Raw genomic sequence first — 20,556 nt, 5'->3', positions numbered from 1 at the left:
ATGTCCATAATATTTGTATTTTATCGATTGATATGCACCGATACAATGTGACATTTAGAACCTTGGTTCAATGTAATAAACTAATAATTATACTTGAATAAAAATAATAGCAAAATATTTACTAATAATATAAACCATATAAGATTTCTAGATTAACTGCCCTCGTAAGAGCTTTTTTTGTTCAAATCAAAAACAGTCTTTGATAGGTAGGGGAAGGGAATTTACAGAACTTTAGCTCAGTAGAAAATTAAACACATTTTTTTAATCCAAAATTAAATATCTTTCAATGAGAGAATGCCTTCAACATGCTTGTCAACCTGCCACAACGCTGAAAGAGAAGATTCCCCTCATCTTTGTCAGCCTCCATTAAATACATCTTTCAAAAACAAAAACATGAAAGTACTAAGAAAACCCACATTTCATGAGGTCTAAGAGGGGTTTTATTTTATTTATTTATTTTTGAGCATTGTTTGCACAAGGCTCAGTTTGGAAGGAGTACAAATACAAATATATACAGTACAAATTCATACAAAATATAAGGTTTTGCGCTATTTGTATTTGTACTCCTTCCAAATGGAGCCTAAGGCTCAGTTTGGAAAGAGTGCAAATGCAAATATACACAGTACAAATACATACAAAATAATATAAAATATAAGGTTTTGCACTTTACAAATTTGTATTTGTACTCCTTCCAAACTGAGCCTAAGTTTCAACTTCTAATGGACATTGTGGTTGATGTCTGGTTGAAGACAAACTTTTAATGTGGGCTACCTTATCTAGATCATTGTGGCTCCTAGAAACTAGTCAACTTGATAGCATAACTAAAACACAGAATTGTGCAGGATTTCCCATTACAGGGACAGACTATGCAGAATTCTCAGAATTTTAGCAGATGTAGAAAATTGTGGAGAGACAAGAAGGTAATCTAGAGATGAATCACCTGATTATGCTAAATTTCAGAACCACTAAACTTACAGTGAAAGTATTCTCCTGTTGAACAAACATCTGTCATAATAAATCTTATCATTTCTGCATATATCTAGACATCCAGAGAAAAGTACCTACTGAAAAATCAATATATCAGTGACTAGTTTATAGATTGCATTGGGAGTGGAGTTATGCATCTGCAAGGAATTTGTTGCTGCCATCTATAAGATCAAGATCAATTTAAACACCATACCTCACATCTAGGATATAGATATAGAAACTATCTTAATGGAAGTTTAAAAATGGCCAAAAACCATCTCATTAACATTGAGACCTCTGACAAAAACAAATCAAAGCAAGAAAGAAAAATAAATCATAGCATTAGCCAACCAGATAATGGCAAGCTAATGAACACTGTAACAACAGAAGGCTCCATCTTCCTCAATTGGTTATTTTCTTCACCATAACCTAATAACTCCAATCTACTTCCCCTCCAAATTGAGTGTAGAGGACCAAGGGGGCAAGAAAAACATAATAAAGCCCTTCATAAGCTTTTATGACAAGTCGTTTCTTGGAGCCACAAGCTTGTACTCTGTACTTCATCCCTCCCCTACCGATTCCCTAAACCACAAGCCGATAAAATCAGGTTTTTTCTTACTTTCTATTAGAATATCCTCCATGTTTTTCAAAAAAAAAAAAAAGGATATTATATAACCTCTTTGCCTACAATTATGGTTATATAGATTACTCTCCTCCATAAGAAGGAAAAAATATAATATATTTTATAATAATATACATTGACTAATGGGAGAAGAGACCATATGCATAATGTACATGCACAACACAGAGGTCCTTCATGACTATTAATTATGAGTTTTAAAATAGTTTTGGTATACACTATATAATTATATAATTATGTTTAGCAGATTGGAAAGATTGAGAAAATGTGGCAGCAAAAATACCCCATAAAAAAGAGTTTAAACTTAAGAGGAGATGCATGACAGGTTCAGCTCCACCATGTCCAAGGGCCTCAATCCAGAGTGCTCAGAATTGAACACCTTTTTGATTGATAATGAGCATAGCCAATAAGCCAACACAAAGAGGAGGATGCTTACCTCCTATTCTAGAACCAAAATTTGGCATCTGTGGAATAAAAAGATCTGATCATAGACCAAGAATTTAGATGTCCCCACATTCACTTTGATTGTCATACTGCCAAATGTATACACATGACAGATCATCATATAGGTTCAGATAAATCATTCAACCAGTAATGCAGTATGAAAGGACAGGTCACTGAGAATGATGAGTTGTAGTTTTATTATATATTTAATTACCTCTGAAGGCATCATTACAATAAAAATGCCCAACCAAAAGAAAAAAGCCCTATGCTACAACCTATTGGTAAGAAAACGTTGGCAATAAGTAACTTACAAACAGAACACTTTCAATTAGTGAAGTCTTGCAAACTCCATCACAAGCAGTCAAATTAGCTGAACCATTTCGCAGAGCACCTTCTGCGAGTAACATTTCCAGTACCTTGTAAGATGGATTTCTAATTGGTCTGTATGAATCTGAAGCATAAAGAAATGTTTATGTTGCCCCACTGCTCCACTGAGAGAATATTTCACCTGCAAACAAATCACACCTAGAACCAGTGTTTCATGATGGAATTCAAAGCAACCATGTAAGGATTTCCATATTAGCTACCTTGCCAACCCCAAGTAGAGATTTTCAGAACATACCTTCTGAATGAATCTGGTCAAGATTTTCTAACGATGTAGGACCTCCATTGCAAAAGACAATCAAAATATACCTGCCTCTTTGACCTATGTTCCTTCTGCAAAACCACGTAATCCTGTTTTTCAATTAAAAAGGAAATATATAAAACTTTGTTTGAGTTACATGGACCGAGAGTTAGGGTTTGTTTATCAGTAGATCTGGGACACCTCAAATTGGCTAGACATGGTGAAGAACCATGTTGAACATTAAATCACAAAACCAAACAGGAAAACAAACAAACAAACAAACAAAGGTGTGACTGCAACTTTAGATCCATAACTTACTTTGATTGTTGCATCTAGTTTCTGGAGTGTAGGTCATTGATTTGCTTTGTTTTTCCTTTGAACTTGGCTGAAGACACAAGCTCATGTGATCGTTCTGCAATTGCATTTTCTTCAGCCCAAGTTTTCTTCTTTCATGTTTTATTTACAATTGAAACTTTAGAACTGGGACACCTCAAATTGGATAGACATGGTGAAGAACCATGTTGAACATTAAAATCACAAAACCAAACAGAAAAAAAAAAAACCTAAGGCATGAGAGCATTGACTGCAACTTTAGATCCATAACTTACTTTTCTCATTGCATCTAGTTTCTGGAGTGGTCACTGATTTGCTTTGTTTTACCTTCAAACTTGGTAAGTCACAAGCTCATGTGATCATTCTGCATTTACACTTTCTTCAGTTCGATTTTTCTTCTTCCATGTTTCATTTATCTTTTCAAGGGAAGCAGAGTCGCATCAATTTTGAGAGATCCAGTTTCTTCCTTTTTAAGAAACTAAATCCTCTTATATTCTTTTCTTTTCCTCATTTAAAATCAAACCAAACAGATGAAGATTTAGAATCTTTTGAAATATTCCAAATTTTCCTTTCTTTTCATTCAAATAGCCTCAAGGTGCATGTAGGTGAAGGTGGGATTTAATTCCTCTTTTCCACTATATTACTCTTAGATGGATTTGTCTTTAATTTATGATGCAACTACTGAAAACACAGTGGTTTGTTTTAAGGGTGGTAAGCTCCAAGAGGTAAGTTTGTCTAACAGGGGCTACAATATCAGAAATCAAGACACTATTTCCAACACTTGCAATAGTTTATAAAGGAAGCTTCTTCTTTATCTATATATATTGAATTAATTTAAACTAAATTAGACTTTTTGATAAACTCAAAATGTCTGGAAATAGCATGCTATCCCTGTGAACTCAAATTTCTTTGCCAATACAAGATCAAAGAGATACTAGTCGTAAGAAGTAAATTACAAACCTCATTTCATTACACTAGAAAGAATTAAAGTGTGCCACAAAAACCATATCCTCAACCCATTTTAATTTTCTGATTGTAAAAAGAGAACATAAAAGACCAGTCTTTTCCACTAATTCTCACAAAGAGAAACAGATTACCGGCCATGACATATGACAACCCCTAAAAGACTTTTTAAATGTACCGGTAAATGAGATTTGTATCTTTCTCCCTCTTCCTTAATCAGCTGATCAATTGGCTGGATCAGGTTCTGGTACAAATACAACTCAATCTCAAGAGCATCAAATGTATTAGTGCACCATTCAACCCCTCAACTGAGCCCCAATCATGTTCCATATAAGCCCCAGACAACATTTTTTTTTTGATCAATATCCCCCAGACAACATTCACCAAAGATTAGAATGAAATAGCTAAAATGTTGTTCCACAAAAATGACCTAACATAATAAACAAGCCATGTTAGAAGATACTACTGGGGGCAGTGCTGCCTGATCTAAAAGCATCAGCAGTACCATTGCTAGTTTTGCTCACAACCCTCTTGCCAAAATACTCAGCAATCACAGAAAATCCATCCTTTGAGTTCTTCACTTGTTGGAAGAACCGATCTTGGTCCTTGGCATTCTGCTCCAAGCTTCTCTTCATCTCTAGGACAGATCTGTACTCAGGAGCACACTCAGGGCATTCTTTCTCATTATCTCCAAGGCAACGCTGGTGGAATGAATGCATACACATGAAGTGCACAGCAGGGAGATCAAGGGTAAAAGTGCATGCAGTGCACTTACTAAGCTGGAAAATCCTTGCATTAGTCCTAAGATCCTGGATTTCTTTCCTCATCACCGAGGTGTCTTCCTGCACAAAAAATGTTTCACTGGAAGCATCAATTTAGAGCCTTTGTATCAATTCTGTTGATAAATAATTACAACCATGAAACAGATAATTTGAAAGTCACTTGTCAAGGCTTAGATGATGATGATGTGTCAATTCCAATTTGCACCTATTATTTTTTCATAACAAAAACTGGAGAAAGATCAAAGGCTGATAATAAGCGTTCAGTAGCCTGAAGTAGAGAAATTGTTTCCTTGAAGATGAAGATAATAATAAAAAAAGCAGACAGCATGAGTATCGAACTTGAAGGAGAAGAAAAATCTATGTGGCCTTAGTTATTGGTTATGGGACCATTTCTTGATGTAATGGTAAAATCTCGGGCTGACAAGCATGAAAGCCCAGGTTCAAGTCTGAGAGTGGCCACGTTGTGCTAAAAATATTGGATATTGGGTGTGGGTCTGTATCCAGTCAACCACTCCCAAGATCTTGGATAGCCAGGACCAGCATTGAGTGGTTCTATTATTTGTTATCCATCAGCTGATTTATAAACATTTGTTTTTCTCGTACAAAAAAGATCCATAATGACCAACTAAGGAGAACTCAAATACTACACTCAAGTTTTTCCAGAGGGCATGGTAAAGCATCCCGTCCAACTAGGGATCAAAGCTGCACAGCCTACCAAAATAAATAAAGAGAGAGAATATCTCAACCTTAAATTATTGTCAAGATTTATTGATTCATTATTGAACAACTTCTTTTTATTAGTTCTAAGGACACTAATCACCTGTTTGGTTTTAGTACTAACCTAGGGTCTCTTAGTTATGTGTTTTTTTTTCAGGCCAAATAGGTTAAAGAGATCCCCTTGGAGCCAAGATTCTGGCCTTTATTCAAGGCTAAGAATGAATTATGTCCATCAGGAGGAAGCACCTTCAGATAGGAGTTTCTCAAGTTTTCTTTTTTTTTTTTTGATCAGCAGGATTGGATTTCCCTTGGCTCACCACCTGACTGAGGCAAGAGACCTTTTGGATTCCTTGATTGTTAAGCTCATCTGGATTCCTAGGGAGCTAAACTCTTTAGCAGATAACTTAGCCAAGTCTGGTGCTCACAGGGAAGTTTTATTTAGTGACAGAAACTTGCCTCTGTAACCACTGTGTTGGGCTTTTCTTGTACATTATCTCATGTACTTCCCTTTTCGATTCTTAATAAAATCAGTTGCTCTTTCTCTCAAAAAATGTTTTAGTAGGTACATAGGTTGGATGCCATTTTGATGGGACCATGGTATACATGCCGTTTCACTAGATAATGAATCGCTAGTTCAGATTGATCAAAATATCAGCCAGTTACTTTGCAGATGAGCTTAGCTTGAGAGGACATATTCAGAGGTCTGTTCTATGAGGTCTTTTCTATGGGCTTACATTGTATTTCTGGTTTTGGTTCATCATTACTTCAGGTATTACTCTTATTGTACCATTTCTGGTATCCTTAACCCAGAGTTTTTTTTGGGCTTAAGGGTTACCACTTGTTTTTTTTTTTTTTTTTTTTTCTCTCTCTACATTACTGAATCTTTAGACTAGATCTATACTGAGTCACTGACATAAAGTATATATATCGAGAGAGGGTAAATGTATAAAAATGTGCTATTCCAAGTATTATCAAGTAAAAGCATATTAATATGGACAGAATACAAAATTAAAACAAATAGTTTATGAAAGAAAGTGCTAGCATAGCTGCAAACAAGCTTTGCTTTAGTATGTGTAGTAATATAATAAATAAGCCCATCTGAACCATATAATGAAATATTTATCATAGCACTGCAGGTTCACCTAGATTTACAAATGCAACAAAATACTCTTTAAGCTGTTGTTAGATTGATGGAATTTGGGTTGGTAACAGAATTGGTCACCTGTGGTTCTCGTAATATTCCAGATTCCTCTACTTGGGGAAGGGGGCACTTCAATCACCTAGAATTGAGGCAGAATGGAATTCATTCCAGTTCCACCTCATTGGCCAAACACAGCCTTCGGGCTGTGTTGAAAAAAAGAATCCCAAGTTTCACTGCATGGAAGATGCCAGTTTTCAAATAAAGTAAACAGGAGGAAAGTATGTCTAATAGCTGCATGAATACAAACCTGGTATTTCTCAATAGATCGGCGGTCTTCTTCAATCAGTTTTGATTCTTCTTCAAGTTTTCTAGCAATGTAATCCTTGACAATGGAGAGAGTGAGACATGGATTTCTGGACAGTGTCTGAAGAACAACAATAGGAGGTAATATGTCATCCCTTTCAATATAAGTCAACACTTCCTTTACTTCTTTGGAGCAATCTTCTCCAAGCTCACCAAAGTATTTCAGTAGATCACCCCAAAGAGATGGATCACCTCCTTTACTTGAATCCCCCAGCTTCTTGCAGCATGAAATCAACCCTTCATGGTCATGGGCTTGCATGTAGCAAGCAATCACTTCTTTATAAAGTTTCATCTTCTCATACAGAAATAACAACCCTTCTTTAAATGCATTCATCTCACAAAGAATGATAGCAAGATCGACATCATACAGTGGATGTTCCAGGTCAGATGGCCATGCATTTTTAAGCAAGTGTAGTCCCTTCTCAAGTCTTCTGAGGCAATCCTTTTCCTTGTCAATATCTTTTCCCTTAACAATTGATCTTTCCTTGGAATCTTCCATAGACATCTTATCTGCTACCATTGAACTTGTTGCTTTAGAATCAACAACAGCGTTTTCTTGTGAGACGGATGGGAAATTCAAGTCATTAGACAGGTAGAGCTCCAAGAGTGTGTTGTGAATTTCTATTTGAGCAGGTGAATCCTTCACCTTGCTGGTGTATTTCTCGAGAAAATCCAAAAGAGACTGAGGGTGGTGAATGAAAATGTTGATGAAATCAACAGGAGAAGGTAACATGGATATGTATGTACTGTTTGACTTCCCCTTTTTTGCTGATTCTGCTTCCTTAGTACACAGCTTCATGAGTATTTCAATTGTCTCCATGGGCCTGTGCTCAATGAGAATCTTTCCATACTCTTTTACTGTGACACCCGCTTGACTGGGTTCAAGACTTGAAATGTATTCTAGTGCTTCTTGATATCTACCAAGATCTTCGAGCAGGATCTTTAAGTATAATTCATGCTTCCCTGATTTCTTAGCAACATACATGGCATGTTCATGATACCCCGCAGCACGGCATACCCTTATTGCAGTCTCCACATCAAACTTATGTTCTCCAATGCTGTCTTCACTTTTGATAAACATATTTAACTTCTCAACATCTTTCAGTTTAGTATAACAGTTGAGAAGGAGAGTGGTGTGGTCCTTAGAAGCCAGCCCCTTCTCATGTAAGTTTTCCAGGTAATTTGTAAGGTTGTATATTCTTTGTGCATCAAGAAATTTCTGTATCACATAAGAAGGTTCAAGGTGACCAATGGTGTTTATATATTGAGCCATAGCTTCATCATAGTCTTGTTTCCCATATAAATGATCCCCATATTTCCTTAGCACTTCAGCAGTTGCTGCTGCATCAGCTTGCTGGCTTTGAACCAGATTGATAGCAACAGTATACAGATTCTTCCTGAAAAGCATATCTAACTTGCTTTCCATGTCCTTCTCTCCTATGCACAAAGTGGTTTTGTCACTCATTATAAGGATTATGTTACCCCATTCACAAAGCAAGTATGAAACTTCTCTAACCATCAAACTATGGGCAATGAGACGGTTCTTCAGGTCATATACATTGAAAGTATTTCTTCCATTTCTTTGATCTGCAATAACACATAAGAGGTACCCACGGAACCATCCAAGAAATTTCTTCTCCCCCTCAAATGCCCAACAAGGGCCACGCCCATCAACTTCATAGAAATAAATAGCTTCTGGACGCCCAACTATTAGCTCCTGGTTAGTTGACAAGGACAAAATTCTCAATTGCATGGAAATATATAATGTACTTCAGGAAGCTTTAACACAAGAAAGCTAATCTACAAAAAGAAACCAAAACTGCATACCAAACGATCACTCATTGTGACACTATTAGCACCACACCCAATCTGATCAAGAGTTTGCCTCCTAGGTGGTTGATCCTGCAGGCTGAACAAACTCACTGAACTGGGAGTCACAGCAAAGAGTTGAAGGGCCTGACCATCAACTCGGAATCCTAGGCCTGTGATAGAAGAAAGGCTCTTATCTGAAATATTCTCCACTTGAAGCTTGAAGCGGGTTATGCGCTCACGTGCCATGTCCCCCTTGATGCAGTAAATGCAACCGTTGTCTAGCCCTATGGAGATGAGCAATATTGGCGGAGCTTCCTCAAGGACTAAGAATGATGTAATCTGCAGACAATCAGGTGCAAGGTCTTAGACTCAAAAAAAAAAAAAAGAAAAAAAAAAGAAAAAAGAACTCAGAACTTAGACTTCACTGGTAATAATGCAAAATTAAGATACATTGAATGGCTCTAAAGTGACAATAGATAAACGAAGTTATATCATGCACCTTTGCTTCAGGAAACTGGTTAGTGAATATCCGTAATATTTGAATGCAAACAGGACTTGATGTGCTGGAACCCTCTGGTTGCATCTTGTCAAGGTCAAAAACCTTAAGGCAGATAGATGATAATTGTGGTGATGCTTGTTCATCTTCTCCGATAGTCAGCAGGAAGTTGCGTTGCTAATTTAAGCAAGAAATAAGAAACAGGTTAGGTTGTCATATAAGCAGTAATTAACCAATCAAGTTTAAAGTTGTCATTGACAATAAGATAAGAAATAGCATTGGTAATTCACTAATTTTTTACCAAATAAAAAATTCTTATTTCTAATCTACGCAACCAAACTATTCAGTTGATAATATATGGTCCTCACTTAGGACAAGGTTGTAGATGGCTTCATCATGGCATTTTACCAAGATTGTTGGGAGTGGCTAAAGGAGGATTTAATGAAAGTCTTTGAGGAATTATTTCACAGAGGGATTGTCAATGGGGGGTTAATGCTACCTTTATCACATTGGTTCCTAAGAAATTGGGAGCATGTCACCCCAAGGACTTTAGAACCATTAGCCTAGTGACAATTCAATACAAAATCATAGCCAAGGTTCTCTCCATCCACCTAAAAAAGGTCCTCCCATAATTTATCTCATAGTATCAAGGAGCCTTTATTAAAGAGAGACAGATTCCAGATCAACTGCTCAATGCAAATGAATGTGTAGAGGAATTCGAGAAGGTTGGGAAGAAAGGCATTGTTTGCAAATTGGATCTGGAGAAAGCCTACGATCTTGTGGACTGGGGTTTCTTGATTGAAGCTTTGAGCAAATGTGGCTTTGTTGCAAAATGGTGCAAGTGGATCATAGGATGCCTAAAATCTTGCCACTTTTCAATCTTGGTGAATGAGATGGTTAAAGATTTTTTTGGTGCTATGAGAGGCATGAGACAGGGGGATCCACTATCACCTTTTTCTATTCACTATTGTAATGGAGGTGTTTAGCAGATTGATCACAAAAGAAGATGAAGTGGGTCTCTTAAACGGGTGGAGAGTGGGGAGAGATAGGGTGGTGGTATCCCAACTTCAATTTGCAGATGACATAATTAGTTTTTGTGAGGGGGAGGGTGAGGAAGAGGCTAAGAATCTAAGGATGTTATTGAGCTTGTTTGAGAAGGTGACAAATCTGAAGGTTAAGCTCAATAGAAGTGTAGTGGTTGGGGTAAATATGGGGCAGGAGGAGACTGAGGTGTGAGCAAGGGAACTCAGGTGTGTGTCCAATGACTGCCCTATGAAATATTTAGGACTCCCTTTAGGTGCACTCCCTAGATCTTTGACTTTCTAGAGCTCGGTAGTGGAGAAATTTGAGAAGAAGTTAGCGGCTTGGAAGAGGAATTACCTATCATTGGGTGGTAGGATAACCTTAATCAAATCTACCTTAGCTAACATTCCGATCTACTACCTATCGGTGTTTAGCATGCCTCAAGCGATTGTGAAGAAGTTGGAGAAAATTATGCGTCATTTCTTGTGGGAACCGGGGGAGGCAAAGAAGGATCGTTTAATCATATGGGGAATAGTTTGTAGAAGGAAGGAATATGGAGAGTTGGGGTTAGGGAGGCTGAAAGAAAAGAACCAAGCTCTTATTCGAAAGTAGCTATGGAGATTGCCGAGAGAATCGAACAGGTTATGGCATAAAGCGGTTGCTAGTATTCACGGGCTCTCAAAGAATGGGTAGGATGCTGGAACTTCTAGCAAGGCCTCTTGCTCTTCACCTTGGAAAGTGATTCAGCAATGTCTCCTAATTTTTCTCAATCACATCAGACTTGATATTAATTCAAGTAACAAAATCAAATTCTAGGAGGACCTTTAGGTGGGCGAAGTCCCTTTGAAGGATTCTTTCCCCTTCCTTGTTTACCCTATCTGCTCTCAAGGGCAAACCCATTTCTATGCTTTTGCTCCCTTCTCCTTGGTTCGGGTGGAATCTAGGCTTTCGTAGAAATGTGAGGGACACTGAACTGGGCCATGTTTCTAACCTACTACACATTCTCGAGGGGGTTTTCCTTGACCTAAATAAACAAGATGATAGTATTTGGACTCTACTTTCTTCTGGGGTTTTCAGCTGTGCTTCCTTTTTCAAGTCGTTGTCTTTGCCATCTCAACCAGACAACCAATTGTTCCCTTTCCAGTCAAAGAGATTTGGTGTCATCCGAGTCCCCCCAAAGTGAGTGCTTTCTATTGGGAGGTCTTCCATGGTGCAATCAACACTTGCGATATTCTACAGAGAAAGAGACCTAGATGGTGCCTTTCCCAAATTGGTTCTGCTTGTGTGAATCTAACGGTGAATCTGCTCATCACATTTTCATTTCCTGTTCGTTTGCTTGTGGTATATGGGATTGGTTTTTCTCTCTTTTTGGGTGCAGGTGGAATACTCTGGGCAGATTGGACAGGTTGTTTGATGGTTCTACTTTCAGCTGGCCAAAAGGAGGGAAAGACTAATGTGGAGGTGTACAAGGGCAGCAATAATCTGGACCTCATGGGAGGAGAGAAATAAACATATATTCGAGGAAAAGAAAAGGAACAAAGAAGCATTAATTGAAGGGATTATGGCAAAAGTGGCTTTTTGGACAAGGACACTGGAGTTGTTTTCAGCTTTCTCTATTGATGACATAATAAGGAACTGGAGACAATTGCATCCTCAACTTCAGCCAAGTGGAAGGCACTAAAGGGTTGGGATCCCCCAGAGTTAGGATTCCTGAAATTAAACTTTGATGGAAGTAGTTTTGGGAATCCGGGTCCGTCTGGAATTGGAGGGGTTTTAAGAAATGAAAGCGGAGTGATCATGGGCATGTACTCAGGTCCCATTGGATTGTGTGATTCTGTAACAGCAGAACTGAATGCAGTGATTTACAGGATGCAGAAAACTATGGAGATGGGGGTAAGAAAGCTAATAGTTGAAGGTGACTCCAAAATAGTAATAAGTTGGCTAAAACAGAATGAGAAGGCTCCTTGGTTTTTTAGAAACAAAATCAAACAATTCAAAAGGTTCTCAAAGGGATATGCAGCTGATAATTCAATGAATAGGTTGGCAAATGGTCTAGCTGACCAACTAGCAAAGCAAGGGGTAAACAGGGCAGTGTGTTTCTGGGCTCAATTGTGAGACTGAATATTAAATTGTCTTTGTATTTTCTTAGTGGTAGCTGAGGCTGCCTTTGATTTGTACATTTCTCTTTATCTAGGTAATAAAATTTGATGTTGGTGCTGATAAAAAAAGGTTATAGATGGATTAAGTGGTTACATTTTTTTTCTTTGATCGAAAACAATTAACTTCATTAAAAATTAAGCTTTAAGTACAAGAAGAGGGAGATAAACTATCTAACTCCCCCAAGAGAAACTGAAAGCCACCCAAAAGAAAATGAAAAATACAATTAAAAATGAGCCCAGAATAAAGATTCCCTATTCACCCCTTGTTTGGCTAACCCATCAGCAAAAGAATTTGCACTTCTCTTCACCCAACTACATTTTACATCAACGCCCTTTATCAGCCATTTAAATTTATTTTTTTCATTGCTGTAGTTCCAAAGCCCACTCTTGTCTTCCTTTAACCAACTCACAACCACCTCAGAATCTCCTATTACCAGCTTACTAATATTCAGTTCTTTAGCTCTTTGAATCCCTTCCAAAGCTGCTAGGATCTCAGCCCTGAGAGAGCCACCTTCTCCAATTGGGCTTGAAAAAAGGAGTTAATACATTCCCTTCTTCATTCCTTAGAACTCCCCCAATACCTTATGGCCCTGGATTTCCACTGCTACTACCACCAAAGTTCAGTTTTATAAAGCCATTAGTGGGAGGGGTCCAAATTGGACATTTTTTTTTTATAAATGATGAAGTTTTATTAAGAAAGAGAAGGAATTACATCAAAGTTTTACAAGACAAACATCCCAATAAGGACATGAGGTGCAACCCCTAGACAAAATACAAATTACAATTGAGACAAAAAAGAGTTCAGACTTATGCACCCCCATTTTTTGCAAAGTAATCTGCCATCCCATTTGCTGACCACCTTTCCCATTGAACTATTGTCATATCTATAACCAGCCATTTGAATCTTTTCATAGATTCCTTAAACTTACAAATTACTGTTTTCGGTTCCTTCAGACACCCTATTAATTTAGAGTCACCTTCAATGAGGAGTCTGTCATAGTTTAGATATCTAGAAATCTGTACTCCTTGCAAGACTGCTTGGAAGTTAGCAAAAACTGAATCCCCTATTCCCAGCGGGCCTGAGAATACAGCAACAATATGTCCTTCATTATTCCTGAATACTCCACCTATACCAGTTAACCAGCCGGACCTGGATTCCCTAGACTGCTGCCATCAAAGTTCAACTTGATAAAACCGTCGTCAGGAGGTTTCCAAGCTACCACTGGTTTGTTCCTTGCAGTAGAACTTCTTGTTACAACTCCAATTTCTCCACAAGTCATCAATAGAGAAGTCTGAAAAAAGGCTTGAGGCTTTATCCCAATGTATAGCTCTATTTAAGATACATTCCAACACTGCCTCCTCACTCCTTTCTTTATCACTGAAGACTCTGCCATTTCTCTCTTCCCACACCGTCCATATCAAAGCAGCCCTAACTAACACATCTCCATATAACTTTACCTCTCTTCTTCGGCCAGCTGACAGTCGTAGAGTCAAAGAGACTTCCAATCTGCAGAGGCACAATCCACTTGTGACCAAAAGGACCAAAAACCTTTTTCTAGAGGCCTACAACAAACGTGCAGGAAATTAAGTGGTAACAGATTTCACCACTTGGTTTACAAAGGGTACACTAGTTGGGGGAAAGACACGGAGAAAGTCTTCTTCTTTTTTGCAAGGTTTCTAATGTGTTTATTTCTTCACGAAAAGCTTCCCAAGACAAGGTCCCAACCTTGGGAGGGATAGATTTAGACCAGAATTCTTTAAAAGGGCACAGAGATAGATTCAGGCCTGAGCACAAAGAAGAGAAGAACAATGCACAAAAGAACAAGCCCCTAGGGTGAAGAGTCCAAATACTACCATTAGGCTTAGAAGGATCTAGGACTACAGAGTCAAGGACTTGGAAAAGTGAGATTGCCATGTCAAGCTCACAGTCTCTCAAGTTTCTTATTAGTCTCGAGTCCCAACTTAACCCAATTGACAAGGAGGACACAAAACGATGTACAGGTTCTTTTTTGAATAAAGAAAGGAAATACAGAGAAGGAAAAAGGTCTTTAAGGGTTGAATTGTCAATCCAAAGGTCTTCCCAAAAAAGAACCTTGTATCCAGAGCAAACATCATACCTGATTAAGCTTAGGAATTGAGGGAGAACTCCACAAATGGATTTCCAAGGAAAAGCCAAGGTAGCCCTCGAAGATACCCTAGTGTCCCAACCATTGCTTGCACCACCATGTATACTACCTATCACCTCTTGCCACAGTCTCTCCCTCTCCAAAGGCCACCTCCGCAACCACTTACCTAGCAAAGACAAATTCTTCCTTCCTAAATTTCCTATACCTACCCCTCCCCCTAATCTTTGCTCTTACACACTACATCCCACCTGACCAAGTGATCCTTCCTACCTTCCTTGGGCTCCCAGAGAAAATCTCTCATCTATTGATAAAAAAAAAAAAAAAACTCATCAACTTTTCTAATTTTTGCACTTCCCTCCTTGGCATCCTAAATAAACTAGCAGGTTTGCTAAAGTGGACTTTATCAAGGTAATTCTACCTCCCAAAGAAATATAATTTATCTTCCATGCTGCCAATCTCTTAGTACAATTCTAGGTTCCAAAACCTACTTTCTTTCAAATTATATCCTAAAGGAACCCAAGGTATTACAAAGGCCAGCACTCAATAGCACAACCTAGAGACTCTACTATTGCATTTAGTTCCTCCTGCCCCAAGTTTATCCCTACCACACAACTCTTCTCAAAATTAATCTTCAATTTGGATATATATTCAAACAACTTTATCACCTCCTTCAAGTGCCTTGCTTTCCTAGGATCCCCACTCTCACAAAAAATGATTGTATCATCCACAAACTGTAAGTGTGTCACTACCGTGTTATTCCTGCCTACTCTCCAACCTCTAAATAAGTCCAACTTGCCTACCCTTTGGAGGAGTCTATCAAACACATCAGTTATTATGGTAAAAAGGAATGGGGAAAGGGGGTCCCCTTGTAGCAGGAAAAAAATCCCTTACCACACCATTCACTAAGACTGATAATGACAAGTTTCCAAACACCCTTCAATCCAACTGCATCATCTTTCCCCAAACCTGTTACACTTCATGACTTCCAAAAGAAAGACCCAATCCACCATATCATAAGCCTTCTCTAAATCTAACTTGCACACAAAACCTTCCCTCCCCCTTCTCATACACATTCATTTGTTATTAGTATTTGACCTGTAATTTCAAATACTTGATGCAATTCTCTAGTAAGTCAATGGTCACATAACATGTAACTGTACAGCCCATTTACCACAAATGTCATGCTTTTTGTGTATGAGAAAATTTAGCTAAAATGCCATGCTTTTGGTGCATGATAAAAATTAGCTAGGCCAACAGGGAAGAAGAGTTATCCTCAGATGACTGACATGCCATGGAGAAGAATACAAGATTATATAGGCTCTGATTGAGGTCCAAAGAAAGCTTCTCATTTAAGAACTAGGATTCTAATATAAAATACTGTATCAAGTTAAATGTATCTCAATTTGGAGCAGCAACGAATTCCATAAGTTCTCATAGTTGAAATATGCAAGATATTTTATGGCTGTTGTATGAAAATACAAGCACTATAAAGTTGGCACTGCTCATTGAGATTTGTACCACTTTGTCATGTTTTCTCTTTTTCAATTTGTCCTTATTTCCCTTTCTTTTTTATTTAATTGTTCAAGATGCATCTTCCACTTAGACTTTTCAAAACCAATGCTACATTGTTACCAGGGTCAAGAAAATCTGAAGAAACTTGTTGCAATGCATTAATGGTCAAGACGCCAAGTCTAACATAAAATAACTCTACAAGGGTTACCACAATTTAGCATCATTAGCATTTAGCTAGTTTAAAGGGAGTTCATATAATTTTCAAAAGAAGCCCTTTGAAAAGACAAAGAAATCCTGGCGTATCTGAAAAAAGCAGAACAGTCAACAATATTAAAAAAAAACTTCATTATTTCAGAATTTAATTACAGAGATTACCTTCCCTTCTGGATTATATCAAAAATTTGTCACCCATTCAGGAGGTGTAAGCATAAACCACCATCCTAGAAAGAATAGTTATAAATTTAAAAAAAAAAAAAAAAACAAGAAATCCATGGCAAGAAGGTAGGCAAGATGCATGAGAAAAAGGTTGGATTGGTTTTCACTCCACTGGTGCTTCTGTAGATTCCACAAGTATTTCAATAACACCTGGGCATGACATCTTCATGTGTCGCTTATGCAGAAGGCAGTGTCAAAAGGGTTCAGCATGTTTAAAGCATTCCAGAACTTGAGGATGCTTTCAGAAAATGATTAAAAGTCATGAAGCTAAGAGAAGGAACCATTAAAAAAAGAAGAATAAGGAACCAGCTACTTCTGTATCATTTGACAAAAGGCATGGCTCTTAATAATAGTGAGAAGGAATGACAGAATTCCACTAGCCCGCCACACATACATAGTTTTCAAGGTGTAAAGGCAAGGCTAGGAAACAGTGGGATGCCTTGTCAATGGGTTTTTTTATCAGTAAACATGAAATTTATCTATAAATATAGAAAAGAATGTCTACATAAGTTACAGTAACAAGGTTAGGCTAGTACCTGCTACCTGACACCATTGTTCTTACAATCTGATTCCGGTTACATTAAACTATTAAAGCTCCCCACCCCCAACCCCCAAATAGTCTTTTTTAACCCCTTGCCTTGTGAATGAGTTAGCAACATTTGTTTGCAGCTCTACGTGAATATATCCAAACCACTCTCATTTCTCTAGCCAACTGCTGTGCTTGTTTCAAGATGTTGATGTTCCCATGTGCACTGACCCTTTTGCAGCCATCCTATTACAGTTTTGGAGTCTCCTTCAACCATTATGTTTACCATATTTAACCTCTTACAAATCTTTAAACTTTGTAGTACATAATGCAAGTTATGCAACTCTGCTCTTGTAGAGTCTCTTAATCCAATTGGACTTGAAAATAGAACAATAAAGGAGCCTAAGTTGTCTCTAACAACTCCACCAATACCGAAGGGTCCTGGATTGCCAAAGCTATAGCCATCAAAATTAAGTTTCACAAGGTCCATGGGTGGTGATGCACAATTCCCTTATTATATTTGGCCTTTTAAGTTTGATGATTCTTCCATGTATACCCCAACCCCTTAAAATTTCATCTCTAAACAAAGGCTCAAAGATCTTTAAAGTCTTCACCCAATTTACCACCCTCAAGAGAATAGATTCAATGACAGCCTCCTCGGATCTTTTAGCCTCATTAAAAGTTTTGTTATTCCTCTCCTCTAAAATAGACCATAGAGTAGTTACCTGGTGCATCCGGTAGCCCTTAAATGGAGTAAGTTTATCAAGAACTGCCAACTGCAACAAAGACACTACAACAGTCAGGGACTAGGCAGTAAGGGTAGCACTAACCTCTTGATTTTGCAGCTTGTCAAGGGGAGTGACCTTAGTCTCTATTCGCGTAGGAGATGCTAAGGTTTTGGCCTCAATTATGGCGCCTGAAACAAAAACATAGAAATGAACCAACAAAGAGGTGGTTACAATGATCAAGCACTCAAAAGCTAAAAATGGAAATTGGCAGCTTGGTGGGATTGGTCACGCGATCTGGCTGTCAAGATTTGGTGGTTGCTCAGCATGATCTTCACTAGTGGGTCGGTTTCCTTGTGGCCAGAGGCTGGTAGTGAAGGCCTTACTCAGGGGCAAGGCCCAAACTATGGGAGAGGCTATCCTGCGAGGCCTTACTCAGGGGCGGAACCAGGGGGTGGCAGGGGGGAGCCATGCCCCCCCCCCCCCCCAATGCCTTCAAAATCCCCATAAAACCCATTTAAATTCCACTTATATTTTGACCCCCCTTACCCATGTTTCCTAGATTTTGGCCCCCCTATCCATGTTTTCTAGGTTTTGGCCCCCCTCAAGAAAAAATTCTAGCTCCACCCCTGGCCTTACTGGTGCGGTCTTGCAAAGCTGTGATAATGTGATCTTGCAAGGTTGTGGTGCAACCCCACAATGCTGTGGAGGTGTGATCTCGCGAGGTAGGTGCGGTCTGCGATCTCATTGTGTTTGCGATCCCGCAACAACATGGGGTGTGTTCTACCTGGCCTCATAGAGTTGGGCCTCACTCCCTGCAATCTTGTGGAACACAATCTCACTTCTGACTTTGTCTAGTCATAAGGGGGGAAACCACCTACTCTCAAAGAGAGAGAAGAGATAGCCCTATATACTGAAAGTATAGTTGTAGGAGATTAGTAGATGCAATATAGATTCCCCACTTGCTTCACAAAGAGAACAAGTGTGCGGTGAGATGCATCATTTAGACTCCTCTTGTGCAATGTTTCACAAGTATCAATCTTCAAATGGTAAACCTCCCAACAAAAGGCCATAATTTTGGGTGGGATAGGACCAAACCAAATGGATTTTGGGTGGGATAGGACCAAGACAAATGGATTTAGAGGGGAAACAAAAATCCTAGGCCTAGGCGATTTGTTTTTTAAATAAAAATCCAAGATAAATGGATTTAGTGTATCCAAATATGCTTGGATACCGATACAGAGGTATTTTAGAACTTTTAAGACATTCCATAGATAGACACCAACCCTCTAATTATTATTAAATTAACAAAAATAAAAATAAAATAAGAGAGTATTGACCATATTGATTGTGTGTATCAATGTTATAATCTTTGCCTGAATCCTAGGATAACTCCCTAGATTCTATAGTGATCAGCAATCATCTTTCACCGGTAGTTATCAATAATCTTCATCAAATAAGTATAAACTTTATATCAAAATATGGAAAATCAACATATTCATGAAAGAATAGAAAATCAGAAAATATAGGGGCTGAGACCCTATTTTTCTCCTAGGAAAAGAAGAAAAGAAAGGTTGAAGAAGAAGAAGAAGAATAAGAAGAGTGCACTGATTGGATATAATTTAAAGTTGTTCCTCTTATCAGTTCAGGTAACATGTGTGTTGATTGAACCCTAGCATAATAAGAAACAACAAAATGAAACTAGTATATAAACCCGTAAATAAATAATATAATGTATGTCTATTTTATAATTATAATATCAGAAAATAAAAAACATAGAAACATTATATAGTGCCTTGTACAAAAAGGCTAGGCACTTAAGCAAAGCAACATTCCATGGGTACCTTGTTCTCTAGGCGCCTGCCTAAGCATCACCTTGACAACTATGCACACATAGTTGGGATTAAGCCTTAGCTTTAGTTGAGTTGAGTGAGCAGGCATTACTTTTCACACATAGATAATAGAACCAAGGAGTTTTCAACTTGTTGACTAATCAAACGGATCCATGAATACCAGTAAAGGTAGCAACTTAAGATGAAGAAATAAATAACTAATCAAAACCAAGAGGTCATTGCCTCCGCTTAAGGAAGGCCACTCAACTCTGTAATTTAATTAGCTACTTCAATCAATCAACATGGAATACAATAGGATTTTCTTATTCTATTTTTTGAAACTAATATGTATTAAATCTAGAATAGATTAAACCGTTTCAGGGGCGGGGGCTCAACGACTATTTGAACAAATAGTCGTTTTTTTAGGCGAAAAAAACGAGAAACAAAAAAAAAAAAAAAACGACGGAAAAGGGGGACGAGGAAATCCATACAACCTTAAGCTGCTGCATGAAGAGAACAGAAGATGCGTGAGCTTGGAAGCCATAAATGAATTTAAACCCGCGATCTAGCAAATTCACCGTGCCGTCATCGCAACCAACCACGATCTTCCCTTTCCCACCGGAACAGCACTCAATTTTTCCCGTGACTTCGTCGGGAATTGAGCTTTTCCCGGCAGATTTTTCTTCAAAGAACTCGAATTTCCTCCACTGATACATCTCTATGGCACCAAAACCAGGTGAAAACGGGATCTAAAAAGAAGAAATCATGTTGACAAAACTCTTGTTGAGGCAAAATTTAGATTTGGAATCTAATCTCTCTCACACGCATGATTATAGATGTCTTTTCTCTTTTCTCCACGATTGTTCTCCAAGGAGAGAGCCGGAGAGGAAATACATGTGTTCGGAGTGTAAAACGGCGGGCCGTGCCTGACACGAC

General features: G+C 38.3%; 1 protein-coding gene and 1 long non-coding RNA gene across 5 annotated transcripts; both read right to left on the bottom strand.

The window, feature by feature from the left end:
• Positions 1 to 2,220: 2,220 nt before the first annotated feature.
• Positions 2,221 to 2,802, bottom strand: LOC148878322 (uncharacterized). Its single transcript, XR_016101740.1, has 2 exons — positions 2,673 to 2,802; positions 2,221 to 2,558 (listed from the first exon to the last, which is right to left on the bottom strand). It is a non-coding gene; the product is annotated as an uncharacterized LOC148878322 (long non-coding RNA).
• Positions 2,803 to 3,956: 1,154 nt separating this feature from the next.
• On the bottom strand, positions 3,957 to 20,522 carry LOC148878321 (vacuolar protein-sorting-associated protein 11 homolog). Of its 4 annotated transcripts, none has more exons than XR_016101726.1 (6): positions 20,115 to 20,522; positions 9,286 to 9,459; positions 8,802 to 9,125; positions 6,919 to 8,691; positions 6,693 to 6,844; positions 3,957 to 4,813 (listed from the first exon to the last, which is right to left on the bottom strand). XR_016101726.1 is itself a non-coding variant. In XM_088952907.1 (5 exons), the coding sequence occupies exons 1-5, from the start codon at positions 20,334 to 20,336 to the stop codon at positions 4,424 to 4,426; spliced, it is 2,883 nt and encodes a 960-aa protein (XP_088809033.1). In that variant the 5' UTR covers positions 20,337 to 20,522; the 3' UTR covers positions 3,957 to 4,423. The 4 variants fall into 4 exon arrangements, 2 of the variants coding, with proteins under 2 accessions (XP_088809033.1, XP_088809051.1); XR_016101725.1 differs by having other exon boundaries at positions 6,693 to 6,814; XM_088952907.1 differs by lacking the exon at positions 6,693 to 6,844.
• Positions 20,523 to 20,556: the final 34 nt, after the last annotated feature.

Source organism: Nelumbo lutea, chromosome 1, assembly GCF_056320005.1.
Source record: "Nelumbo lutea isolate HS-2025 chromosome 1, American lotus-T2T, whole genome shotgun sequence".
NCBI classification, from domain to species: domain Eukaryota; kingdom Viridiplantae; phylum Streptophyta; class Magnoliopsida; order Proteales; family Nelumbonaceae; genus Nelumbo; species Nelumbo lutea.
The sequence above is the reverse complement of the archived record's forward strand: the minus strand, read 5'-3'. Positions and strand labels throughout refer to the sequence as shown.

Coding starts and splice junctions, on each gene's coding strand:
- LOC148878321 (XM_088952907.1), bottom strand. CDS start 20,336: ATGTATCAGTGGAGGAAATTCGAGTTCTTTGAAGAAAAATCTGCCGGG. Junction 8,692..8,801: donor TCACAATGAGTGATCGTTTG/GTATGCAGTTTT, acceptor TCAACTAACCAG/GAGCTAATAGTTGGGCGTCC. Junction 4,814..6,918: donor GATCTATTGAGAAATACCAG/GTTTGTATTCAT, acceptor TTTTTTGTGCAG/GAAGACACCTCGGTGATGAG.